This window comes from Equus caballus, chromosome 8 (genome assembly GCF_041296265.1).
Source record: "Equus caballus isolate H_3958 breed thoroughbred chromosome 8, TB-T2T, whole genome shotgun sequence".
Taxonomy (NCBI): domain Eukaryota; kingdom Metazoa; phylum Chordata; class Mammalia; order Perissodactyla; family Equidae; genus Equus; species Equus caballus.
Window position 1 is genome coordinate 2,556,708 of NC_091691.1, and position 27,588 is coordinate 2,584,295.

The following is a 27,588-nucleotide window of genomic DNA, read 5'->3' on the forward strand; positions in this document are numbered from 1 at the left end:
TTTCTAGAACTCTCCAGATATCTTCCCAGACACTGGTACAGTGCAACACTTTATCTACTCTGGTGTTCCAGACAGACTGGCTACTCTTCCACGGCCATCTTTTCTTGCTTGCAGTCTTACTTCTCCTTCTTGGATTGACCTTCCTGTGTCCTCCACACATCCTTCTGGCTCAGATGTGTCTTCTCCCACCTCCAGACCTGTGTGGCACTTTTGGTAATGTTATCACCTAACATTGTAAACACAGTTACTGTTTATTAAGCACTAACTATGTGCTGTGTCTGGAGCCTTATGTATGTAATACAAACTACCCAGCTTTTCCTCCTACAACAATACACCTCCAGTCCCCTACAAAGCCTGTCACTTATAGGCCTAGCACAGTGCCTGGCACATAGCAGGTGCTCAAGTAGCAGGAGCAACTATTATTATGATTATGAGAACAAGCACCATTTGAGTTATTCATGTTTGACCCCAGTGCCTGGCAGTGTCTGGCACATTCAACACGTTTATAAAACCAACCAATGAAGAGAACAAATATTAATGGCTCTAAGATCCTTATGAGACAAGCTGTGCAGCCAGCCATTGACTGCTGACACTAACTCTTCAGAGTCCAGACAGCAAAAGTACTCAGTTAACAGAGATGGGATTGGGGAGCCCAGAAGCATGGCCTGGAAGTCCAGCAGGATGAGTGGTACCAGATTCGGGAAGCTCATTGGCTAGTGGCTGCAGAGGCTGAGTATGGAAGATGGCTTTCTACGGATTGCTCTGGGCACAAGCCAGTATCAGTTTGGCTTCTCAGGTGTAGATGGCATGGTCAAACCAACTCCCTTGATGAGGGAGAAAAGTGGGACTGTAAGAAAGGCTCCTGACGATGAAGGGGGGCCTGGTTCTTAGAGAATGGAAGCCTACACCTGCGGCACCCACAGAGACCCAAAGGTGAAGCTCTAGGGCCCTGGGATTTAGCAGTGGCCGTCCAGGAAGTAGTCTGCTTTAGAGTCCGGCAGGAGCTGTCGGGCCCCGTGACCACAGTGAGACTCAAAGGCAGATTCAAGTCTTTGGCAGTGCTAAGTTGAAAAGGGGATGGTGTAGTGGGATGTCAGAGAGAGACTTGGTTTAAGGAAACAATACACAGCTTCAATTACTGACACGCGTTGCTTAACGACAGGGATATGTTCTGAGAAGTGCATTGTTGGCAATTTCATTGTTGTGCAAACATCAAAGAGTGCACTTACACCAACGTAGATGGTATAGCCTACTGCCCATCTAGGCTATATGGTACTAATCTCACGGGAACAATGTCGTCTACGTGGTCCGTCATTGACTGAAACGTCACTATGTGGTTCGTGACTGTACTGAACTGGAGTGCAAGAAGACTTAATGCCCCAAATATGGCAGACTAGTTGTTTGATTTGAAGACTCGTTATTCAATTTGGGGCATTCATTCTGGCAGGGCTAGCAGCAAGGTTGAGATCTGAAATAGGACTCATATTCTGGGATTAAGGGCAGGACTTGGCCGCAGCAAGGTTGTTGGCGGGCCAGAGAACCTCCACTAAGGGTCACTGGCACACAGTACAGCCTCTCAGAGCACACAATCTGCTTTGCTTCAGTGTTAAGGATTTCGAGATGCCAGTATCTACAGATGGTGAAGTACGGAACACAAGTCTGTTCGCCCTGGCTTAACAAACATCTAATTCTTTCCATACACTTGTGTCCCCCTTAGGCTGTGTATAGCTGGGTACCTGCTTGATCTCTTAATCCCCAGACAGTGTTTTTTTCTCTAAGTGAGCTCCAGATACAACCACTTACAAGTTGAAATTACTCTTTACAATCACAAGATAGTTGTTTCATCCTCTGATTCTGGGACCACAACTTGTTCCCATTAGGTCCCAGAATCTAGGTCTGCACACACTAGCAATAAAAGTGGTCCTTTTCCTTTAAAACCAACCAAACCAAACAAATATACTACTACTAATAGTAATATTAATAATAATAAAACCTTCCCATCACCTGGATCTTCAGTAAGATCACACCTCTTGACTTTCACTTCTTCAGATACAAACTGCCTATCTTTTATTGTTCCATGGTTAGTTTACGGTTCTTTAGATTTGATATCCCTAAGTGTTTTTTGCTTCATGCTAAAGCAATATACACAAACCATGGACTATCTGGGTCAACTACCCATCTGATGATTGACTTTCTTCTACAATACTCCCACCAAGTGGTCATCTGGACTGTACTTGAACACTCGGAATGACTGAGAACTCGCTGCCTGCAGAGACAGCATATTTCACCTTTGGATCACCTGTTGGAAATAACTGGTTTGGGCTGAAATATGTCTCCCTGAGTTTCTATCCACTGACTCTGGCTCCTCTCCTTAGGGCCATATGGAAAATATAAACTTATACATGGCCCCCTTCAGATATCTGAATAAAGTGTCAATATCCTTCCTGAGTTTGTTTGCTTTGTTTTGCTGGATAGATGTTCCCAGTGCCTTCAGCTATATGTTGTTGTTGTTAAATGTTCTCACCAACGTCATCTCTCACTTTTCTGGACACGGTCAAGATGATCCATATGCCTCCTATCTAGCCCAGAGCTAGATAAATTTCAGGTGTGATCATATCAGCTTTTTTGGCAGCCACAACACACCGCTCATTCACACTGAGCTTACAGACAATTGAATACCCCTAAATGCCACACGTATTGCTGCTAAGCCCATGGCATATCTATGCGATTGTTTTAGGTGGAGAATGAGAAAGAGAGGAAGGTTTATTTACCACATTGATACTTCAAGAAATTTGGGCTCCAAAAATTCAACCCGGGATTGTACATTCCTAATGATACACAAGCCTGTGCTCAGTTTGCTAGCCCAAATGATTAGACCAACTCGTGATGAGTCATGAACTAGATTCCAGCTTAGGCTAGTCAGCCTTGCTTTATTTCATGGCCTCAGACTGCAGTCTTCTTCAAAATTACTCATCTTTCAAATATACGCTATTTATCACCAGAAGACCTGGTGGAAAGAGTATAAATGATTCAATGCATTATTACCACTGGAAAAACACCTTAAAGATAAGTACATTAACCATGGTATATTTATGACATCCCATGGGAATATTATATCCAAGTACCTTTTCCTCGATTAAAAATAATATTGAGGTAACACTGTATAGATTTTCAAGATATTTCAACTTAGCTTATTCGATTCTACGTGAAATGGGTATTATTATCATTTATAGAGAAAGAAACTGAGACCCAGAAAGGTCATGACTTATCTATGGTTACATGGCTAAAAAGTGGCAGAACCTGGTCTGAACCCCGAGTCCATGGATACCCAGTCCAGTGCAGTTCCCACTGTACCCATGGCACTCCAACACAAGTGTGGCCCATCCCTGACCTTAAGGCACTAACATCCAAGGAGTTCTCCTCTAGGTCTTAAGCAACACGTGCTCTACTTGCTCTGCCATCCAGAATGAAAAAAAAGGTCTCAATGAAAACAGGTATTACAACACTTAACAGATGCCAAACTCTAGCAATCATAGAATTTATGAGAATTAGCCCAATACTTTAACTTTAGAGATTAGGAAGAGGTATCAAGTAATTTACCTAAGGCTGCAATTACCTAATAGCAAAACCAGGATTAGAACTATTTATATACCTAATTCAATGTTCTTTCTGTTACACTGTACTGTTTCTCAAAATACAAGTAGGCAGCTGTCTGTTACCTAAAGCTAGGACATTTCTGAAAATGGGGTCTGATAAGTATTATCTATAACTCAAGAATGTTACGGCCAAGGATCCCACCAAACTCCTAACCCAAGAGAATATGGATGAGGAGGCCAATCAGAGAGGGATGAACCATGACACACTGAACCAGAACTTCCCAGTAAACATAGCTGTGCTAGAGGAAGTAGCCCCCAAGGGTGGGCTCCCTCCCCCAATATCTACTGCTGTTGGAGTCACTCAAGGCCTTGGACTACTTGTGTCCTAGATGACCAGGGTGCAAAGACAGCTGAGAGTCTTATTGAAAGGAGAAGATTATGAATCTGCCACAGCCAAGGGTGGTCTTTTTAAAAAGCAGGCTAAATAAGCACCTATTGAGTTAATATATGTAAAAAGGACCCAGTAAGTGACTATAAACATTTATAAATACTGATACAGTGTTCAATTTGGTTCAGCAATCATTTATACAGTACCAATCATATGCAAAGCGCTAAAGATTCAAAGACATGTCATACCTCTATCTTCAAGAAATTTAACAGATTTAATATTATGGCAATACAGAAGTGGGAACTTAGGCCTGAAGGAGCCAGGAAAGGCATTATTGAAGAGGAGACACTTGAATTGGATCTTAAGGCTTAGGTAAGAATTGTCTAGGTGAAGAAGGAGATGAGCAAAGGCAGAGGCATGAAGTAGTGTGGAGTATTTACGTGCCTAGCAGTGGTTTCACAATGCTGGAGCCCAAAATATGGGGCAGGGAAGAGTTATAGCATGAGATGAGGCCAAATCAGAGGGCCTTATGCCATACCACCTTGGACTTCGGCTTAAACGAATGGAGAGCCACTGAAGAACATACCACTTTGGGAACCAAGGCTGAGGGAGAATTTGAAGGTGGGAGGCAGGAAGACTGATTATGAGTTGGTTGAAGTAATCTAGGAGATGATGAAAGCCTGTACAAGGAGCGTATAAGTAGCAACAGGAATGTAACAGATGCATCAGATAAGCCACACTCCAGAAAAAAATGAGGCTATTGAATGATGTCATCTGAGGGCTGCGCTCTCCTGATCTAAATATTTCTCTCAGGGCCTCTCCTCATGCCTGACACTTTCACCATCAGAAGTTCCTTCTGTAGGATCTTTAAGAGTCCCCGACTAAAATGGAGTTGACTGGTACACTGCGGTGTCTGTCAGCTAGCATTAAGACGGGTTCCAAGAGTTTGCTGGGAGTAAAGGAGGCCTTGCAGGGTTGGGCAGGGCTAGTCATGAGCGGAGAAGCAAGAGACCCAAAGCAAAAACAAGGGACAAAAAGTTCAGGCTGCTAAAATGGAGACAAAGAAACTTCATACGTCACCATTTTGGCTGGGCTGGCCCTGCTCTGCTAAAAAAATCAATTTGCAGTCAGCTTGGGTGCTCTGTTCCAAAGTCTACATAAGAATAACAGCAATAAAATAAACCCTAGCAAAGAAAGAACTGTGATTTCCGAGCTAAGGAACACCATGTAGGGACAAATTAACCCAGAAATTGGGCCTTTAAAAAGTTGCTTAGGAATCAGGTCATCTCAGATCTTTTCCACCTTGACTCTAAGTGAAATATGGCTAATGTATTTTCATTTCCAGTAAGTGTCATGTTTAACTTGGAAATCTGACAAATACCAAGAACCTCTGCCCCATAGTTCACAGTATTATCGGGAAGATCAAACAGGACAAAAAGAGGCAAAAGCTTTTGTGTGCAGTAAAGTGCTAAATGAGGGCCAAAGCAGCCCCTCTGGCTCACAGGAGAAAAGAAAAGAGGTGGGATCTCCTTGGTGGGGCCCTTGCAAGGATTGCTCATCAATGACGATCATATTTAGTCATATTTGGATCAAACTTTAGTCCTTCAAATGTTGATGAGCAGAGCCCACAGTCCCTTAAATACCTTTCCTAAGGACTAAAATTAACGCACATTGTGAATTTAAAAGGAACACCTAAAAACAGACACTAATACATTTTTAACAAATGAACTCTTTCTATAAATCCAGCCTCTATAATGAAACTCTTTTGTCACAAATAAGCATGTAAATAGAGGAATTTATATATGACTAGATTATTAGAATCATATTTTATTAGACTTAAGAAAGGCTTAGATCATCTCTATAGACTGTCTTCCTAGCCTCCTTCACTCTCTTGCCTTTCTTACAAAAGGAAAACTGAGGTAACAGTAGATCTCAGATTAAACTGCAGATTTCCTGACTCCTCGTCTAAAGCTCTTTTGTCTATAAAATAATTTTTAATAAAATATTTCAAATGTAAAGAAAAGCAGAATAATAAACACCCAGATTTTTAAAATGCTAATAGCATATGCTTTGAATCTTTTTAAAAAGAGAATTATGACATTATATATCAGCAGATGACCCCCCGTTCCTCTACCTCATTCCCCTACCTCCTTCTCCAGGGGCAACCACCATATTGAGGTTGTGGGGTATTCCATCCTTCCTGTTCATGTTTTCATTCACTTACCAAATGATTATATATCCGTAAACCGCACCATGTTGCCATAGAAAGAGCTGGTCTTCAAAACAAGGACGAGTCCTTCACTCTAGTAGGTTTGCATGCAGTTAAACCTCCGAGGTTTGCCTGGATATTTCAAAAAGAAACTAGGGCAGAGCGTAAAGTCTTCTTTAACGATTACCACAAAAGGATCTAGTGAAGTGTCTTATTATTTAGAGTGAAAAATAAATTGGGCAAATATAAAAATTTTAATACAACCTTTTTTTTATCCTCAGGTTAGCGTTTCATATTTGTGAAACCCTGGCTTATAATGACCTAATGTGAACGACCTGTTACCGAACAATAGGGAAAGATGGATTAAGCAATTTAACTAGTAATAATAGTTTCTACTTCTGCTTCCAGGTCCAGCTCAAATGTCACCAGCTTAATGAATGTGTCCTCGATTCCATCAGAATTAATTCCTTCAACAGCATCTACTGAGTGCCAAAGCTCACGTGGATACAAAATTAGATCAGACCCAGTTCCTGCCCAGAGCCCAGAAATAATTACACAATAGTGTTTGATAAATGCTCGAACAGAGGTCTCCACGAGCGGTTAGTACACTGTAACTTTTCCTAGGGCAACTGGAGAAGGCTTTACAGAGGAGGTGGCATTTGCACTGTGTCTACGAGGAGGAGGAAGAGGAGTTCACAAAACACTCCAGGCAGGGAGACATCGAACGAGAGGGTACAAAGGATGCTACGTTATTAGTTTTAGAAAGACAACCAAGGATAGACATTGAAGGCAGAGAGAGAAGTCAGAAGACTGGCAACAAGTCAAACAAAAGATGACACGAGTGCAGGCATGAGCGGGAGGGGGAAGGGTTTTAACAAAGTTCAGGAGATGAATTTAGCAGATCTTGATGCACGATTGTTCGGGGAAAGAAAGAACACACAGGAGCTGGGCACGACCCCCAAAGCCCTGGCGAACGCGTGGGCAGGGAGGCCACCAACTCGAACAGGAGCCACCAGGCAGCAGGCGCGAGACCTCTCGTGGAAGAGGCGTCACATGAGGCGCTGCTTTCCTTTCAGCGGCCAGAAATCGCCCCTCTGAGCGCCGCAGCACGTTGGAGTCTTTTCACGTCAAATTATTTAAATCTGCTGTGATGACAAGTCTGTCCCATCCTGAAGTCCTGGAGGAGACGCACTAGCTCTCGCTGGTCTCCTCCTGCCCTCGGCTCAGAGCCTGGACACAAAAGCCCTCAAACCCTGCCTTTCTCGAAGACGGCGCTCCAGCCCACGCTGCCACCGTCGGTTAACATTCACCCAGGAAGGCCCAAAGCGCGAGGCGGCGGCTTGCACAAAGCATCTCGAGCATTCGGCCGGCAGCACCTGCGTCCCGGCTCCCTCCGCGCTGATCTTATCTCATGTCACCGGAGGGAGCAGGAGTCCTGTTTCACAGACGCCGCCGCAGAAGCCCAGAGCGTCTGCACCCCTCTCCCGGGGCCGCGAGGCCGGCGAGCGGCGAACCCAGGATGGGCCGGCTCGGCCTGTCGCCCCGCTGCCCAGGGAGGCTGCTCGCACGGCCCCGGGCTCCCCGCGCGCGGCCTGCCCGCCCGCCCCGCGCCGTCCACAGCGCCCCCCGCCCCCCGAGGAAGGGCCGCACGGCCCTGCCCGGGCCCCAGCACGTCGCAGGGTCCTCTCCGCGGCCCGCGGGTCACCGGACCCTTCACTCCAGCGACACGGGCGCGGCCCGGGCTCCGACTGCGGGGCCGGCCCTCGGGGTTCTGAGTTCTCAGGGATAAAAGCCCTGGAAGACGCGGTGCAGCTGCTGCCCTTGGGACGCCGCACCCGTCCCGTCCCTCCCCTTGCGGGCCCGGCGGCGGCTGCCGTGCTGTGGAGCCCGCCCCGCGAGGGTCTAAGGGGGCGGAGGCGGCGCTGCGGCGGGCGGCCCTTCCCCTCAGACCCTGGCCACTGCCGCCCGGGGGCCGCGCCCCGGCCTCCCTCACCGCCCCTGCAGGTTCTCGTTCTGCCCCGACTCTTCGGGGCAGGGACAGAGAGACGGCAAGAGAACCGCGCCGGGGACCAGCACGAGCGCGTCCACGGACGACGGGACTCACCCGGCGTGAGGCGAAGGCGCGAGGCCTAGAGGCCGTCCCACCCGCGGAGGAGGCGTGTCCCGGCGCGTGCGGAAGGAGGTGCGAAGGACGGGGGCGGTCCCTCCGCGAGGCTCTAGAGCGCTGATTGGCTGCGCGAGGAGGGGGCGTGTCCTCACGTGAGCCCTCCAGGGACGAAGGGCGTGCTAGTCGAGCGCAGGGCTAATGCGCGGAGCTGGCAGCCCCCGCCTCCTCCTCTTCTTTCTAGGGGCAAAGGGCAGGCAGTTTGGATCTGGACATCTGCAGTTGCGGACTGCAGCCATGGCGGGGCCTGAATGGCCGTCGCTGGAGCAGTGCTTGGAGAAGCACCTGCCGCCCGCAGACTTGCGGGAGGTGAAACGCATTCTCTATGGCAAGGAGACCAGGTGGGGGGCTCAGAGGCTGGGAGGGTGGGGAGACCTTGGGGCGAGCGAGGGGGGTCTGGGGGACCAGGGAGAGTGCTTCAGGATCTGAAGGGCTGCTCTGAGGGAGGGTGATGAAGTCCTGAGTGGGCGAATAGAGACCACAGGAAGTTTGGATGTGACGGCTCTGGGGCTGCACAACTCCGGGGTGACCTTTACAAGCCGTTTCTCCTCCCGTTGCCGGGAACCGGAAGGGAAAGGACTGGGTTTTTACTCTCCGGGGCTTTCGCTGTGGCCGCCCAACTCTCCTTCCCTGCTTCCGGTGATGAGCTTCCTCCCCAGAGTCAGGCGTGTGCTCTGGGTGTCTGTCTGGGTCAGTGCCTCCAGCAAGTCAACTGATTGTCCGGTGCCGCCCCTCCTGCCTGTGGTGACTCATCCTCTGATGGACCCTTGGAGGTAGAGGCTGGCTGAATCTGGTTGGTGGAGGAACTTTGCCCACTGGCAATCCACTGGAGTTAGTTACTGTGCTCAATGCAAACGTTTTTCCACTCCCAGCCTGCTGGACACTGGGTATAAAGCTGGAGGACACTTCCCCTTCCACTCTTGTTTCTCTTCAGGCCACTTTTCTCAAAGCAACCAGAAAATGTAAATCATATCCTCTTGCTGCTTTGCTTAAAACTCTCTAAGGGATTCCCATGGCTCCTAGAATGAAATTGAACCTCTGACCCCATGCAGCTCCTGACTAAATGTCCTTCCACTGCCTTGCCCATTTGCACGTTCCCCCAGTCCAGCCAGACTGTGTGCTCCCTGACCTTGTGGCAGTGACCTTTAGGCAACAGGCTGATCAACTCGCCTGAGGCTCTCGGGTGTTTTTGGATCAGTGGTTCCCAGCCACTTGCTGCTGTGGAGTTACTGCAGGGAGGCCAGACCTTAGATCTGAAGGTGTTTCCACAGCCCGTGGATGGTAAAGACCGCAGTGGGAGTGGTACAGAACTTTGTGGAAAAGGGCTCTTCATTCCCAAAGAGGGTAAGGGGGACTGGATGACCTTCAGAGCCCCTGCAGTGCGCTCGTGCTGGACTACTACTTTCCACTGCGCCTATAAGGGCTTGTCCTGGGCCGTGCCTCTTCTAGCTGAGTCTCTCAAACAAGACGTCTTAAAGCAAGGGTCGGGGGAGGGTCTCAGGCTATAGTTTCTAGGGATGGGACTAGGTTTGTTTTAAGGGTGAGGTGGGCATGTTCTCCTAGGAAAAAGATGGAGAGAGCTCCTGAGTGTCGGGGGAGGGAAAGCACAAGAGTCTTAGGAAAAGAGAAATATGTATCCCACATAGGTTCCTGGCTGGGCACATTCTGGAGATCAGGGTAAGAACTACTCTGCATGAGGGACCTCATGTGAGCATTTGGATCGCCCCAGAGTGGGGAGGGATTCTAAGGGGTGGTAAAATGGGAGCCAAATTCCATTGACTGATGACTGCCAGGCCTCCTCCTGGGCCTTGGCTCACAATAGCTGAGTAAGTGGCTCCCCCTTTCCTCTCTTTTTCCTATTCCCTTTTCTTGGTTCGCTTCCACTCAGCCCTGGGCCCTTCCAGGCTTTACCTCTAGGGTATAAATCCTTGTCCTTGTGATTGGGTGGGATTTGGCTATGAAAGGGATTGCGAACTGAAGGCAGAAAATTATTAGTCATTTAAAAACCCTCCTCCCACTCAAAGCCCTGCTCATTCCTCACAGCCTGACTCAGACACGGCACCTCTGTGAAGGCCTGGTGGAGCGGAGTCCTCAGCCCTTCCCTGGACTCCCTCTGCACTCCACACAAGACCAGCTTCTCTCCCGATTACTTTCTGTATCCAAAACAAAGACAGTGCTTAGTAAATGTTTGCTAAGTGAATGAGGTAAATGGGCCTTTACCTGTGCCAGACAGATGAAATCCCCAAAGAACTTTGACTCAATTTTAAGACAGCCAGAACCAAGAAGCATTCATTCATTCAACAAACATTTATTGCGCGTTTGTTTTTGTCTCAGGCACTAGGGGTACAAGGATGAGTAAGCCATGGTTGCAGCCTTTGAGGGTCTTTCCATCCTTTGGTGGTTGTCCTACATGTGAGAGAAGGATGCAAGGAGAGCTGGAGAGAGTTTACATGGATGGAGTTGGGGGCAGGTCAGGAGGGCTTCCCAGGGGTGCCGTGCTTGAGCTGCATCCTGGAGGAGTTGGAGGAGTTGGTTTGGAGACAGGATGGGCTCAGGTACTCCAGGCCAAGGCCCCGACCAGGGGACATGTCCATTCGGGGACTGCGAGTGTAGACTACTGTGGGAGTCGCCCAAGAGAGGAGGCAGGAGTAGCTGGAGTGGATCTGGGGGCTCTGTATGTCCTGCAGAGGCAGCGGGATTTGTCCTGATGCTGGTGAGAGCCTTCTAAGAATTTCAAAAGGGCAAGTGAACACTGAGGACGCCGAAAGCACACACAGTGCCTGGGCGTGGGAAGGAAGAAGAGTTCCAGAGGTCTTGGAGAGGTCACTGGATGGTGTGGATAGCAGGTGTGGCGGAAGAGGCGAGGATCGTGCTGACCTCTGGCTTGGACCCTCAAGTGGCTGGTGGATTCATCTGATGAGGAGCAGCTTCAGGGAAGGCTGATGAGTTGAATTTGGGGTGCTGTTTAGTTTCCTAGGGCTGCTCTAACAAATTACCACAAACTGGGTGACTTTAACCAAAAGAAATTTATTCTCCCAGTTCTGAAGACCAGAAGTACAAAATCAAGGTGTTGATGGCCTCACTCCTCCAAAGTGTGTGGGGGAGAATCCTGCCTTGCCTGTTCTAGTTTCTGGTCACTTCTGGCATTCCTTGGCTTGTGGCAGCAGCACTCTAAGCTCTGTCTCTGTCTTCACGTGGTCTTCTCCTATGTCTCTCCTCTGGGCGTCTCTTATAAGAACACTTGCCACTGAATTTAGGGTTTGCCAGGATAATCTAGCACCATCTTTATCTTGAGATTCTTAAATACATCCACAAAGATCCTCTTCCCAAATAATTCTTAGGTTCCGGGTATTAGGATGTGGACATATCTTTTTGGGGGCCACAGTTCAACCCACTACAGGGACCATGTGGAGGTGAGCCTGGGACAGGAAGCCGGGCTTGGGAGCTGTCCTGAGATGGTCATTCCAGATGGAGGAGGGGAGGGTGCGAGTGGGAGAGACCCCGTGGGATTCTGGAGAACACAACGTTAAAGAGTCAGAGGAAGTGGAGACTTTGTGGGAGCTCCAAAAGTGAGGCTGTGGGGTGGAAGGATCCTAGGGCGGTAGCAAGGATGCTGAGCGGGACAGGGACAGAGTGTCAGATGGTGCAAGGAGGTCTGGTAGGATGAAGGCAGCAAGGAGTCCACTGGCTTCAGCAACCAGAAGGCTAGTGGCATTTTGAGGTGGGGAGTGGGGACCAGGGAACAGGGGGCTGAAGAAGGTGTGGGAGATGAGGACTTCCAGGAAGCTCCCTACACAGGGGAGGGAGAGAGAGCGAGTAAGGTAACAAGATGGACCTGTGTAGAGCACACGCTCTCTTCTCTTTTTTTTCTTTTTCCTTTTGTTTTTTTTTCATGGGAGAGACTGAAACAGCTTTAATGGTGGATGTGGTAGTTCTGTAGGAGACACAGAGAGATGTCCAAGCTCTGTATATTGTTAAGTGAAAAGGGCAAGTCAGTGGAAAAGCAGGATATACAGAAAGATGCCATTGTATGTGTAACACACACCATAGAAAAACATTGGAAAGATACATGAAATGTTGTTAAGAGGGGTCATCTCTGAGGTTTGGGACTGGGGCTTGGTGGGGGGGGGGGGGGGCGGATGAAGAGGGGAACTCACTTTTCATTTGATACCCTTTACCGTTGTTTGATTTTCTTCCCCCCATGAGCATGTGTTTCTTTTGTAACAAAGCTCTGGTTTAATTATTTAAAACGCTGATGGTAAAGAGCCATTAGAGGGGGAAAGATGAAGTTCCAGAAGCGACAGGCTGCAGAGGAGGTAGGAGCTGGGCTCTCTCGAGTGAGTCTGCCCTGACCCCGGAGGAGGGGCGGGGGGCCGGGGGAAAGGACAGGAGGGTGTGTTGGGCCAGGACGGAAAGTGGTGGGCTTTCCTCCTTGAAGTTGGAGGTGAGGCCACGAGGGGTGGGGGCCTTAGTAGTAGGATGAGGGGCAGAGGGGCAGAAAGCCAACTATAGGGACCAAGGGAGGATTTCGTGGAACCTGGAGGATAACTCCCACCTCCCCCCAACCCCGTGTGAGGTTGTGGCTCATTTGCTGGTCTCTGCCCATTCTGGGTGGTGGCTGGTCTGTGCCCCACCTCATCCCCGTGCCAAGCCCTTGGTGGGCACAGCACTTGTTTATGGAATGGGGCTTGAGTGTTAGTTGAGTTCTCCAAGCCAAGCAGGGCAGGACGCGGTGATGGACCACCTGGATGACGGCCGGTCGGGGACTCCTCGCAGGCGGTGACCAGACAGTAGGGGCTGCTGAGGAAGGTAGACTCCCAAAGGCAGCACTCTGCAAAGGTGAAGAGGGCAAAGCAGCCTGGCTGGCCTCACCTCTGGCCTAGGAGAGTGTCCACAGGGAACTGGGGTAGGGGCTTGGAGGCAGCACTCAGCATAGACAGTAACGAGGCAGGGAGGTTGTGCATCTGGAATATGGGGCTCCTGGTGGTGGAAAGATGGGGAGAGTGGAGAGCTGTAGGCAGTGGATGGGGAAAGACAGCAGAGGCTGAGGACAGGCCCTGGGATCAATGCCAAAGGGCAGTCTGGCTCCCGGGCCCTCAGGCCTAAGGGGAAACAGACACAATCCTTCTTCTTCTCCTGCCCACCCTGGTGACTTGACCTGGGCCCAGGCCTGCTGGGGTCGGGGCTTTCCGGCTGAGGGCAAGAGGTCTGTCTCAGGCAGTCACTGCAACAGGAGGCGCGGTGTGGGCACTGCTGCTATTTCTAACCTGTGAAGCTGACGGAACCCTGACTAGTTGAAAAGCAAGCTGACTGTCAGGGGTGGAACCCAACTTGGAGCTGTCAGGGCCGTCACATGGAAACCGCCTGGCAGGGGCGGCGACAGGGGGCTTGGGCTGACAGGGCTGTGATTTTGAAAGAAATGTCTTTAAGAAAGTGACTTAAAGTAGGAGAGAAATATTATTATTAGATAATGGCTGTCAGGTTATTTTTTGATGTGTTCTCTGGGTATTTCATAACCATCTCGCCCCAAGTGGTAAGGCCTTCCTGGCCAGGGGCCACGTCCTGTGCTCCTGCGGATTTTGCCTCAGCGCTGGACACGCAATAGCCCTCAGGAGGTGTTTGCCGTTTGGCCAATGGTCACTTTGGTGGGAGGTTTCATAAATAATCCACTTGCCTTTGTTAATAATCTACAAACCAGGATGAGCACTTGGGCCTTTGGTCCGGACTCCTGGGCCCTGCCAAGCCCACCCAGCACCAGGCAGGGAGCTGCCGCCTCCCCCACTGGGAGCAGCGGCAGGACAGGGCGGTGGGGATCACTGGAGACTTGTCATCCTTAGTGGCAAAGGGCCACAGGACCCTCAGTCGTGCTATCAGTCCTGGCCTCTCCACTCAGCAGGCTCCTAAGCCTCATTCTCAACAGCCCCTCGCTCTTATCGCAGCCTGCCCATCCCCCAGGCTCAGCGGAGCCCTCTGACTCTAGTCCACAACATTTTTGGGAATCCATTCCCTCCCTTCTGTGCCGACTGCTGAAACTTAAATCCCCGCCCTGATTTCAGCAACTCTGTAACATCAAGCTCTCGACTAGTCGCCCTGCCGCCCCTCTGCCCGCTTTGCGGGGCCTGACCGTGCGGCCTCCCTGTGAAGTCTCCCCGGTGACTACCAGGTGAAGTCCAGGCTCAGTGACCTCATTCCATTCTTGGGGCCAGGCCCTCCCTCCCTGCGCCCGCTCTAGCTTCCTGCATGGGCCCTGGCACTGGACTGCTCTGTGTGCCTTCTTGCCAGGATGCCCCAACTTCCTCTCTACCTGATAAATGACTACAGGGCCGGGGGGCGGTGGGGGCCCGGGGCGGGCGTATAAATTCAGCGGACTTCATGCAAATGTCTCCCCTCTTCTTTCCTGCCCGTTAGGAAGCTCGATCTGCCTGATACGGCTTTCGAAGCCGCCTCCGAAGGGGAGTTTGAGCTGCAGGGATATGCCTTTGAGGCGGCAGAGGAGCAGCTGAGGCCAGCTCAGACCGTGCGTGTGGGGCTGGTTCAGAGCAGAACCCCCCTCCCTGCGGATGCCCCTGTGGCGAAACAGGTGCGGCCTCTTTTGACCATAAATACATAAACGCGGCCGTGGCTGCTCTGAGTTTTGAACACGTCCACAGCCCCCGTCTGGCCGCTCTCTCTGCGTCCACAGGCACCTGGAGTGGTGGCCCTGGCCGTCCCCCTTCCCTCCAGTCTGCATCTCTGGCTCTTCTGGCTCCTGCCTTTTCTCTGCTTTCCTCTCCTTCCTCTCTGTTCTTTCCACCTTCCCCTCCACTTCCTCTCCTGCAACTGATCCATTGTTCCATTTACCAATGGGGAGGGTACCCTTTTGGCTGGCTCATGATCTCGCCATGGAACTCTGCCTCTCAGTCTCCTGCCAGAAGGCCGCCTGCCAGCACAGACTGGTCAGGACCTGTCCGTGTCCCTCCGTGCGTTCCTCTGCCTTGATCCTAAGGGCAGGGACTCATTATACCCCGATGTCTGTCAGCTGATGGTGCCTGCGGGGTTGTGGGAACATGACAGGCATTCTCTTATGACCTTACAGTTAATACGAGTGTGACAGCATCTTGTATTTCCCTAAAGTAACATGTTGTCACAGACACAGGCGATGTGTTGTCTATACATCTTCAGAGCATTCCTCCAGCTGCTCAGACTTTCAAGGCTTTCTCTGCAGAGGATTCCTCAGGATACAGCGTGATTGAGAATTCTTAGGGATTCTCAGGAAACCTCAGGTCAGCTGGAGACCGGGTCTGGTTCCACATCAGCTTTCACCTTGGTCCTTTCTTTGCATTTCTTGGATTAAAAGACTTCTGGTTCTCAGTTCATTTTTTGTCTCTGGATTAGTTGATTGTGAATATGTCCCCTCAACCATCCCCGAGTGTCAGGGGCAGGGATGCTGTCCTCACCCCGCAGCGCCTAGAAGCACACTTTGCATGCCGTCAGCACTCAGCAAACATCGTGGAGCCCTCGCTCGTGTGCACAGTCTCGCAGGAGAGAGACAGCATCGGAAGGAGTTAGTGCTCTCTGGGTTTTCAGCCTGGTTTCTCTCGTCTTTATGAACAAACACTTCTGAATGCCTCTTGGGAGCCAGGCTTTGTGCTGAGGACACTGAGGAGAGGAGGACATTTTCCTCCTGCCCCCAAGGAGCTCGGGGGGTCATGGGAGTGACAGATAGTGGAGGAACGTGATGGCACAGTGTAAACAGCGCTGTGGTAGGGGTGTGCCGAGATACCTCGAGACTCGGCCCCTTGCCAGGAGAGTTGCACCTCTATGGGTGACACGTGACACGGATAACACATCCAGTGAAGATTGGGTGGCAGAAGGAAGCACATCCTGGTGGGGGGCACAGCTGGGAAAGGCCAGTCATTTGATGATAAGATACACACAGGAAACTAGAAGTGGCAGATGAGGCGTCCCCGAAGCCTTGAATGCAGGATGGTGGAAAGGGGACTGTGTCCTGGGGCAAGGGAGCAGTTCACCCGGGGGATGGTGTGCGGTAGGCCCACTGGGTGTGGGCCCCTCTTGCAATGAGCAACACATATCCTTATGCACACCTCAGCCACCTTACGAGGCAGGTGGTGTTCTCCCCATTCTCCAGGTGAGGAAACTGAGGCTCAGAAAGGCAGAGTCCCAGTGCGTGTGAAACCCCAAAGCCTCTGCACCTTCAGCTTTTGTTGCAGATTTTGGACCTGATGACAGTATGATGTTTCAGAACGTCCCCACCCTACTCATTATCTCGCAGCTGGCTGGGTGGGGGTTGTTGTTCCACATGCATTGGGATCAGTTATGAAAATGATATTAACCAATAGAACTAAATGGGTTCTAATCCTCACTCTTTAAATTGCCAGGTCGCTGCCGCACACAGACGCATGGAGGCCATCGTAGAGGTGGCTGCAATGTGTGGAGTCAACATCATCTGTTTCCAGGAAGCATGGAGTAAGTCTCTCTCTGGGTGCTTTCTCCTCCGCCTGCAAACAATAGTGTATTATCTCCGTGTCACCAAGACTGTCTGCTACTTGATTTTTTAAAAATCTCCTTTCCTTTCTCACCCATAGAAAGATTCTTTGTCAACACCACCAGACACCCAGGATCCCCGGCCTTCCTGCCTCCCACAAACCCCGCAGTTTTTCCTTCCAAATCGTTCTAAATCCATTCGCTCCTTTCTCCCTACCTCTCGCCTCGGCTTCTGTAATCACCTCCAGCTGGTCCCCTTGTGCCCTCTACTCTGGCCCCTTCTAACTGGTTCTTCACACCTTCTAGGAAGGATCCTTACAGAATTTGACTCTGCGCTCTGTAGTCTGTCCTTCCTGCACCTCTGTGGCCTCATCTCTGCTGGGCTCTGCCCTGATGTCCCTGATCCTTCACCCCCCTAGGGCACCTCTCCCTCCCCCCAGGCCATTGCACCTGACATGTGTCCCCCTCCGCTAGCCTTCTTAACCCTGTTCAACCTTCAGATCTCAGCTCAGAGCCTGCCTCCCTGTCTAGAGTTACATCCCTTTTATATACTCTTGGTACCACGTATCTTTTCTTTATTTCATTTTTATTTTTATCAAAGTTATACATGCTCGTGGGTTAGACTCAAATGGGTCTACAAGATCCGTCACCAAAAAATAGCTCTCCTCCTCCCCAGAGGCAACTACTTTCTACTCTTAGCTGATTCTTTGGGAATTTACCTTTGTTTGTGTTGCCGCTTCCTAATTTTTCAGTTTTGCGTCATCTCTTGACTTCCTGCTGTGGAAAAAGACAGCATACGTCGTTTGCCTCCTTCTACCCCCTCCACACGTGTACCCTTCTGATCCCCCATCTACTCTCTGCCACGCCTTTTTGTAAACTTTGATTTCTTCTCCTGAATAACTTTCTGATTTCCCTGGAGTTTGCTTTGTTTTCTACATACTTATCCAAGATTCTACCCCAGACTTTCTTCCAGCTTCCTAAATCCCCTTCAGAGGTTTAGACACCTGGTCAGTCTGTTAGTTCTATCTCCTAGAAGGACTCTGCCCTGGAGCCTTCTGACTGCCCCGTCTGCTGGCTCCATGGCTGTCGTCCTGGGCTTTCCCCGCACCCTCATCCTGGGGAGTCCCCGAGCCTTGCTCCTGTGTTCCTCCTGTCCCACGTCTTCCTTGTTCTCCTTTACTCCCTCATTTTGGTTGAGTAGTTCCCTGAAAAAGAACACATAGGTGGTAAACTTTTTGAGACCTTGCATATCTGAAAATATGTTCCTGCTATGATTTGCTTAATAGTTTGGTCGGGTATAGAATCCTAGGTTAGAAATAATTTTCCTTCAGAAGTTTCAACATGTTGCTCCATTGTCTTCTGGCTTCTGGCATTGTTGACTAGTCTAAAGCCATTTTGATTTATGACTCATTGTTTATAATCTGTTTATTCTTATCTGGAAGGATGTAGGAACTCTTTTTCTCGAAGACTTTCAAATGTCCTAATGATGTGCCATTGCATGTATCTATTTTAATCCATATACTAGCCACTCAGTGGGTTCTTTCAGTCTAGAAACTTGGGTCCTTTGGATCTAGGAAATTTTCTTATATTGTTTCTTTAGTGATTTTCTCTCCTCTCTTCCTAATATTCTTAACTGTTAGAATGTTGGAATCTTGGACTAGATCCATAATTTTCTTGTGTATTTCCTCCTATTTTTTAAATCTCTTTGTCTTTTTGCTCAGTTTTCTGGTAGATTTTATCTAATTTGTCATTTAACCTTCTCTTTAGTCTTGCATTTCTGCAATCATATTTTGAATTGAATTTACAAGAGTTCTTTTGGTCTGAGAGTTCCTGTTTTATCACTTCCTGTTCTTTTTTTGTGGTTGCAATATCTTATCTCTGAGGATATTAAGTAGTATTTTTTTTCTCTATGCATGGGCCCTGCTTACTTCAAATTGATCTTTTTTTCCCCCGATTGCTTGTATTTTAAGAATTGGGGATTAAAAAGCTGATTGCAAGCTTTGAGTTTGTGGGAGGGGCTCCTCCACCGAGCTTCATGGTAGGATGACCCGGCCTAGCCGTTTATTAGGTAATCCCTGTGTTGGTGTCTTTGGGTGGTTGTTTTCAAGCTGGTCGGACTCCCCAGAGAAGATTCTTCTAATCTCCTGCCAAGAAGAGAAAGAGGAGAGGAGAGGAGTCTAGTGTGCTAATGTTTACTTAATCCCTCTTGTTTTTGACACTCTGCTTGCCTCCGTCAGTTCTGGTTTCTCCAGGGCTGGAGACCCTCTGTTTAACTGTCTCTGGAAAATGAGCCTCCAGCCTCTGCTGGGGTGTGAGGAGCACGTCCCAGCCTCTTACAGTGGACGAGGGATCTGGGCTTCTGACTGCTTCTTAAGCAGACTTGTGACCAATCCTTCTTGTTTGTCACCCCGCCCCTCTGCTTCCCTACCTTCAGAGCCACATGGTGCCTCTGGCTCCTGAGCTTTCGAGGGGTCCGTGGTGGAGAGTGGGATGCTTCCTGGCCTCCTCCACTACTGGGAGGACTCAGCGTTGAAAGACCTGCTAAGATCTCTGCACGTAGCCTCTGCTCTCCAGCCTCCCATGTTTGGTTACTGTTGTTCCTCAGCACCCTGTCATTGTGGGTTTATATCTTTGTATGAAAATCCCTTTACTTCCCTGTTGGTGGGATTTCGGGAAAGAGCAAAGGTGTGTGTCCAGTCTTCTATCTGTTCACAGTTCACCTGGTTTTCACGTCTCGTTACACGTGTGCTTTCCCTCGTGTTATGCGATGCTCTTGGTTGGTCTGCCTCTTCCGTTAGACTGTGAGCTCTATGAGGTCAGTCCCTAGGTGTTGTTTGTTTATTTTTCCCATCCCAATCCCCACTCCTACTTTTTTATATTAAAAAATTTAATTGTGGTAAAATATACAAAACATAATATTTGTCACTTTAACCATTGGTAAGTGTATAATTCAGCGGCATTAAATAGATTCACAGAGTTGTGTAACCATTACCGCTATTTATACCCAAAACTTTTTCATCATTCCCGACAAAAACTCTGTACTCACTTAACAATAGCTCCCCCACCTCCCCCAGTGCTGGTAACCTCTGTGCTACTTTCTCTTTCTGTGAATTCGCCCGTTCTAGGGCCTCCTATAAGTGGAGTCATAATACTTCACTGTGTGAATAGAGACCACCTTTTGTTTATTCATTCCCCCGCTCCCGTTCTATCTTTGGTGGCTTGAACAATCCCTGGTATGTGACAGATGCTAAAAAACATTTATTGGATGGTTTAACCAACTTCTTCCCTTTGTTGGATCTGGAAAACTCCTGTTCATTCATCAAGGCCTAGTACAGACACCCCTCCCCTGGGGGCCCTAGGGACACCCCTGTGCAGAAGTGAGCACTGTGTGGTGTGGTGCAGCCATGACAGGTTCTAAGTCAGCTCTCCCCATCTAGGCCGGCAGCTGCGGAGGGCGGAGCCGGGTCTAAGGCAAGAGCCTGACTCTCGGGAGTGTTGGTTCAATGAATGGGGAGCCCCCTTACCCTCTAACTTGAAAACTATAGTTGGGACTTTGCAGCAGGCCTCCCCCAAGCTCCGTTCCACATCCTTCTTTTGAAAGTTTGTTTATATTGCAGTAGTTGTGTAAACAGGAAAAGAAGCCATTAAAATGGAAATGGGGAAATTTGGAGAGCTTAGCCACCTGAAATGAAATCAGAAAGGGAGGTTTTATTCTCTTGGGGCATCTGAGTCTCTCCTAACGCTCTGAAAGCTGAGAATGAATGGTCATTAAGGATCGTTTTTGTTATCAACAGCTTTTTTGGTGGCTTCCTTAAAATAGCTCATCCCTGTTCACTGAAGGCGAGCCTGGGGCATCTTGAGCCTGGTGCCAAGGCCCCTGGGGTTGTTGCTGTGTAGCCTGCTGCCCACTTAGCTGCCTCCGTGGGGCCACCACCGTGGGTGGCTGACGTGGTGGTGGTGTCTTTGGTGGTCTCTTCACACTGGTGTCATCTTAGGACTAGGCTTCCTGAGACCGGAAGGAACTGGGAGCCTGATACTTCTCTTCCTTCTCTGTGAAATGAAGAGTCACACCTACTCCGCGGGAGGACTTAGGACAAGCTGCCTATTACTAGGCTGGGCACTGTGCTGGGCACGTGGCTGGCGTGTGGGAAAAGTTAGCTATAATTATTACCCTCAACAGACTACACAGACCATGCCTTGACCAGTTAAAGCACTCACCAGTCACATCACACAGCTTCCCACAGTTCAGAGCGAGCAGAACAATAGCAAGCATCTGGAAACTTCCATTGGGCTAATGGCCCTCAAAGCAATGGACTTGGATTATTAGGAGGACAAAGGCCTAGAGTATACAGAATTGGTCCAAACAAGGAATTTAAAACTCCAAATCAAGAAGAAAAAATCAAACAACCCCGTAGGAAATGGGCAAAGGGTACAAACAGGGCCCCTCACTCACTGGTGGTAAGGGAAACACATATTTAACCACGGTGCGATACCAGTTCACAACCATCAGACCGGCAGATGTTAAGGAGTGTGAGTCTTACAGAAGTTCCAAGTGTGGCCGTGGCTGCAGACCAATGGAACACAAAGCCAAAGGTCCCTGGTGCCCGGCCCATCACTGTCCCCTCCCTCCCCACAAAGGAATCCGCCTCTTTGAACCTGATGTGTGTTGTGTTCTTTGAATTGTTACTACATTTATATATACCCGCTGTTTGGGAAAAAAAAAGCAAATAAAAATCCGTTAGTTTAATGAAATTTCCTATTGAATTGGCCTCCTTCCTGGTGGCATCTAGCCAGAGATCATAGAAATAATGCATTTATCCTTGGGGAGTGCTCAGCCCATCCAGTGGTTCCAGAGCTTCCTATGGGGTCATTAAGTGAGTGGCTTTTCTTGATGCTGAAGTACGCCTCCCTGTCCCTGGGAGGAGGAGCGTTCCCATGGTGACACGCCCACCCAGGGGCCCAGTGCCATCCTCAGTGGCCCTCTGATACTTTCCCCTGGGAGTCTGGGCCCTGCTCTTACCAACCTGCAGATTGGCCGGCAGCTTGGGATCTGCTGGTTGGGAACAGTTTGGGGCTGTACCATTTGCAAATTTTTTAAAAAATATATATGTAAATTTTATTGTGGTAAAATATACATGACATAAAATTTACCGTTTTAACCATTTTTAGGCATACGGTTCTGTGGCTTTAGGTACATTCACACTCTTGTACAACCATCACCACCATTCATCTCCAGAACTTTTTTGTCTTCCCGAACTGAAACTCCGTACCCGTGAAACACGGGTTCCCACTCTCCCTCCCCCAGCCCCTGGCAACCACCATTCTACTGTCTGTCTCTATGAATTTGATGACTCTAGGGAGCTCGTATAAATGGGATCATACAGCATTTGTCCTTTTGTGACTGCTGTCTTATTTCACTTACCATAATGTCTTCAAGGTTCACCCAAGTTGTAACGTGTCAGAATGTCCTTCCTTTTTTAAGGTTCTGTAATATTCCAGTGTACAGCTATACCACATTTGTCCGTCGATGGACTCTTGGGTTGCTTCCATCTTTTGGCTATTGTGAATAGTACTGCTATGAACATGGGTGTGCGAATACCTGTTCAAGTCCCGGCTGCAATCATTTTTAAGACTGTAGGAAAGCCATTTGGCCCAGCCCCTTGTTTTGCCATGAAGCCCAGGACGGTAGGGTTGGCCAGCATCCACAGCCGGGGATGGGACTCAGAAGCCAGGCCAAGGCACTTGGGGCCGTGTTCTCTTGTGGAGACCTTCCACTGCTGGGCCGAGGAACCCCCCTCAGAGTGTTGGATATGATTCTGACCTTGTTCCTCTTCACAGCTATGCCCTTTTTCTTCTGTACGAGGGAGAAGCTTCCATGGACAGAATTTGCCGAGTCGGCAGAGGATGGGCCCACCACCAGATTCTGTCAGAAGGTAGGACATTAACTGCTCCTCTGGCAGCAGCTGCCAAACACGTGGTGACAGAGTGGGCCTTTCACCATGGAAAATGTACCCATTTGGTGCTTGTTTCGCCAGATTAGATTAGATAAGACTATTTGCTGCCCTGTTTTAGTGGACTTTCACTTAAAATCATAGAGTTTCAGAGCCAAAAGGGTCCTTAATGGCTTTTTCAGGTGAGGGAGCTGCAGCCCAGGGAGGGGGGGTCTGGGGGTGGCTCCCATAGGAGGCTCTGCAGCCGGTGAGTGGCAGAGCTGGCACTCAGGGACCAGGGACAAGTCAGTTCCTTGTCCAGAGCTCTGTTATTCCAACTGCGTTTGCCTGAGTTATGTAGGCTTCTCTCCGTGGCCTGTCTCATCAGTGTAGAAATTGGTCTTCATTTTTCTTTATTAAAACCTCATAATACATGTTTTATGATCCCATTATATGAAATGTCTAGAATAAGCAAATGCATAGAGGCAGAAAGCAGATCAGTGGTTGCCAGGGGCAGGGCGGTGAGTGGGGATGGGGAGTGACTGCTGTTGGGCACGGGGTTTCCATTTGGGATGATAAAAATGTTCTAAAATTAGATTGTGGTGATGGTTGCACAACTCTGTGAGTGTAATGAAGGGCACACTTTGAAAGAATGAATTTTATGCTATGTGAATTCTATCTTGATAAAACAGTTATCAAAAACCCATAACATTCAAAGCGGTCACCAAAGGTAACTTATCCTTATTCTCACCTCAAACCAAAGGTCTCCTTTCATTTCTCCATGTCCAGTTTCAGACTTTGTACGTATATTTAGGGTTTTTTTGAGCAGAACTGTAATCATAGTGATTCTATCAATACTGAGTTGTGATTCCAGACACCAGTGATCTCAGGCTATAGGAAAAAATGTCTCAGCCACCAGGCTCTTGATTCTGTGCTAAGGAAAAAAGAGGAAGGGGACTAGTTAGGAGGTGATTACAGACGACACAGCTGAACCAGAGCCAAGGAAGAGAAAAGGAAGAGTGGGAATGAGAACTGGTGCCAGGGACACCTGTCTGCCTTGAGAGGGCCGGGGGCCCACGGCCACCCTTATGTGGCTCATGACATCGCCTTCCGCCCACTGTGCCTCTCCCTCTCTCCTGTCATTAAGGCCGGAGTAAGGCTAGTTAGAGTCGAGGACAAATGACTGTCTGGGGCTGCTTACCCTGACAGTCACCAGGTACTGATGTTTACATTTGAGACAAAAAGAATTTGGTGTCAAAGAATTTTGTCTTTTTTTTTATATATAGATGAGAAGTATGATGATTGTTCTTTTTTTTATTATTGTGGTAAAAAACACATAACATAAAATTTACCGTCTTAACTATTTTTAAGTGTACCATTCAGTGGTGTTAAGTACATTCACATTGTTGTGCAACAGATCTCTAGAACTTTTTCGTCTTGTAAATCTGAAACTCTATACCCATTAGACAACTCTCCTCCACCCGTAGCCTCTGGAAACCAACACTCTGCTCCGTGTTTCTATGAATTTGACTACTTTAGAAACCTCACATAAGCGTAATCCTACAGTATTTGTCCTTCTGTGACTGCCTTCTTTTACTTAGCATAATGTCCTCAAGGTTCATCCATGTCAAGGATGACATCCATGTCATCCATGTGACAGAATTTCCTTCCTTTTCAAGGCTGAATAATATTCCATGATATAGACATACCACATTTTATTTATCCATTCATCCATCGATGGAGTTTTGCGTTGCTTCCACTTTTTGACTATTGTGAATAGTGCTGCTATGACCATTGGTGTGCAAATATCTTTTCAAGACCCTACTTTCAGTTCTTTTGGGTATATACCCAGTGGTGGGACTGCTGGATCACATGATAATTCTATTTTTAATATTTGAGGACTCACCATCCTATTTTCCACAGCAGCTGCACCAACAGTGCACAAGGACAGTGGTGATTCTTATTTCACTAAGCTTGGGCAACAGGACAACACTGGCATTTAGTTTTCCAAAGGAAACATGCAAGTGAGAGCTCTGAACCAAGTCTTGTTATTTAGTAGGATCATTGACTTCTTTAATAAAAAACTGACAGTTGATTTGAAAGTAGGACTCTGCTGTATTCATCATCTTTCCAGCTGGCAAAGAAGCATGACATGGTGGTGGTATCCCCCATCCTGGAACGAGACACAGAGCACGGAGACGTCTTGTGGAACACAGCTGTGGTGATCTCCAGTTCTGGAGCAGTCCTGGGAAAGACCAGGAAAAACCACATCCCCAGAGTGGGTGATTTCAACGAGGTGAGCTGCCCCTCCGATGACCAGCCCAGCTCGCTCACCTTTCCGTACGTAGATATCTGTGGGCCTTTCCGTGAGGGAAGTTCTGTGTCGGATCATGTCATGTCATTCAGTGCTGCAACACAGTGTGGTGGCAGTGCTCGGGGGCCTCCCACCATTACCCTGCATCACATGGGCAGATGAGAGTCAGGTGGGACTCTGCGCAAGTCCCTTTAGCACAGAGGGGCATTTTTTTTTTTAATATAACCTGATTTGGCTTCCTGCAATTCTTCTTCAAAGTAAGCAGTATATAAATTAAAACTAAAATAAATAGTGCACAAACGTGAAATGATTCCTGTGGCCCTTTTCAGGCTCTGAGCTCCTCGCTCATCACAGTCTAGTCCTTGTTTAGGGGGTGGGGGTCCTTGTCCGTGGCTCCCATGGGGTCTGAGCCAGCCACATCCATGTGCTGGGTGACAGTGGGTGAATGTGCGTTAGGTGGGGCTTCATGCCCATGATCAGGGTATGGGTTAGGGGAGTGGTTTTGATTGGTTAACGCCAATTTGTGGGTGGGAAGGTTGGAGGGGGTGGACATTTGAAGGCGGGGAATGAACTCCACCTAATACCTAACATAAGAAATCTGAACTTGATCTGCAATAAATAGTTGTTCAGGATGTGATGTCCCCCATCCTTGCCTGCCTTGCCTGATTGTGGAGGGTCCAGCCACTCTTAGTCTGGTCAGGTGGATGAGAAAGGATCTGCAGAGCTAGCCAAGGTTCCCTGGAGAGAAAGAACCCAGCGTTTCTCAGTAACAGCTGGAGGTGGAGGCGGGAAGACGTGCCCCTCACCTGTTTGTCCTGGGATTAATCTTTAGCTCCCTGCAGATAGTGAAGGGCTCATCTCTACGCACCAGGATCTGCTTCGGTGTCCACCATGTGTGCACATCCTGGTGCTGCCTGACCCGGCTGGATTTTGAAATTAATGGGAAGAGGTGAAATGCTTTGGGAGCAGATCTGTTTGGGACCCTGATTTGCCCTCTACCCTCCCCTCGGTACTGTCCATGAAAATGTCCTGGAGCCAGCACCTTGAGGGGGCAGGTGGAGAGACAGGGATAGCAGGACTGTGTCCCACCTGCCTACCCTGCAGGGACATCCTTAGCCCCGGGCAGGATGCCCAAAGAGCTTTGTGGAGAAGAGCACTTTCAGGGGGTGTATCCTAGTCTCAGATCTGCCTTCTTCAGCTGGGCAAGTCACGTGCCAACTCAGACTACAGTGTTCTCCCCATCGCAGGCAAGGGTTGCTCTGGGTGAGCTTCCGGTCCCTTTGGCTCTGACGTTCTTTATAGGGACACGTGATTGGTGAGGACATTGACCAACTCCTGTTAACATTGACCAAACCTCAGCCTTTCGTTGTACCGTGACTGAAACCTAACCAAAATGTATCCTTGAAAGACAGTGGGAAGTTGCTTTGGGGATTTTTTGACGCATCACAAAAGAAATTGTGGGTAAATGCTTGCCACCGTGATTTCCCCTTGGGGTGGCTTGTAGTTATTGTGTCTGGGGTTTTTTTTTTTTTTTTTGGCTTCTTGTTTTTTTTGAGCATATTGAAATTTTGGAACTTAGAGTCACACCCAAGAGTACTGCTTTTGGAGTACTGGCGCTAGTTCATCTTTTCTGTCAAGTCTACGGAAAGGGAAATTTCGCAACTCAGAGGCTTCGACGTCCGGCCCTGTGTCTTTCAGTCGTCCTACTACATGGAGGGAAACCTGGGCCACCCTGTGTTCCAGACTCGGTTTGGGAGGATCGCAGTGAACATTTGCTTTGGGCGTCACCACCCCCTCAACTGGCTCATGTACAGCGTCAACGGGGCCGAGATCATCTTCAACCCCTCGGCCACCACCGGAGCTCTCAGGTCGCTCGCAGGCGGGATCTGGGAGGGTTGTGGGGCCCTGCTGTCCCAGGTTCACGGCCAGGCTGCGGGGCTTGGAGGTGGGTTTGGTAAACTGCTTCAGGCAGGCGTGACCACCGGATGTCTAACAAATCTGAGCCATGGGATTGTGTGTTGAATATTTAACCAACTTTGCTGTGAAAAAAATCCTCAAAATGTCAATTACAATCCCCCTCCTTAGGGGAGGGGACTGTGAAATACTATCCTTTGCTGTGATTCTGAACGCTGAGATGAAGCTACTCGCATCCCACCATCCCCATAGTTGTCAGGATTCATAAAAGCTCCTCTTCTAAAGTCCCCTCAGCGTGGGAGGTGACTGGCCAGCCTGAGCGCCCCTCCCCATCACAGCCACTGTGCTCCTGAGAGGGGACTGGATTCCTAAGCCTCGTGTCTGCAGCATCCAGCACGTGGAGGGCAGACACCTTGACAAGAGAAAGGGCAAATGAGGGAGTCGGAGCTGAAAGGGTCCTTAGCATGTCAGTCAGGTGGCTCTGAAACTTGTTTTTAACCTGCAAAGTGTCTTCTTCATATAACCCCTGACACAAGTTTAGGTGTTAGCCTAATCCTGAAATAGATAAACCTGTTCTGATCATAGCAAT

The 27,588-nt window shown here is 49.0% G+C and overlaps 1 protein-coding gene across 4 annotated transcripts in view; it reads left to right on the top strand.

The window, feature by feature from the left end:
• The first annotated feature begins 8,442 nt into the window (after window positions 1-8,442).
• The window catches only part of UPB1 (beta-ureidopropionase 1), a 28,008-nt gene continuing 8,862 nt past the window's right edge, over window positions 8,443-27,588 (top strand). For 2 of the 4 annotated variants that reach the window (XM_070276030.1, XM_070276031.1), the window contains exons 1-5: window positions 8,450-8,698; window positions 14,766-14,937; window positions 16,736-16,823; window positions 22,680-22,774; window positions 24,906-25,111. In XM_070276030.1, coding sequence (XP_070132131.1) covers window positions 8,499-8,698; window positions 14,766-14,937; window positions 16,736-16,823; window positions 22,680-22,774; window positions 24,906-25,111 — 761 coding nt within the window. In that variant the 5' untranslated portion in view covers window positions 8,450-8,498. Of the gene's footprint in view, window positions 8,699-14,765; window positions 14,938-16,735; window positions 16,824-22,679; window positions 22,775-24,905; window positions 25,112-26,783; window positions 26,954-27,588 lie in introns of all 4 variants that reach the window. The other 2 variants (XM_001488912.5, XM_014742051.3) reach the window with 2 other exon arrangements.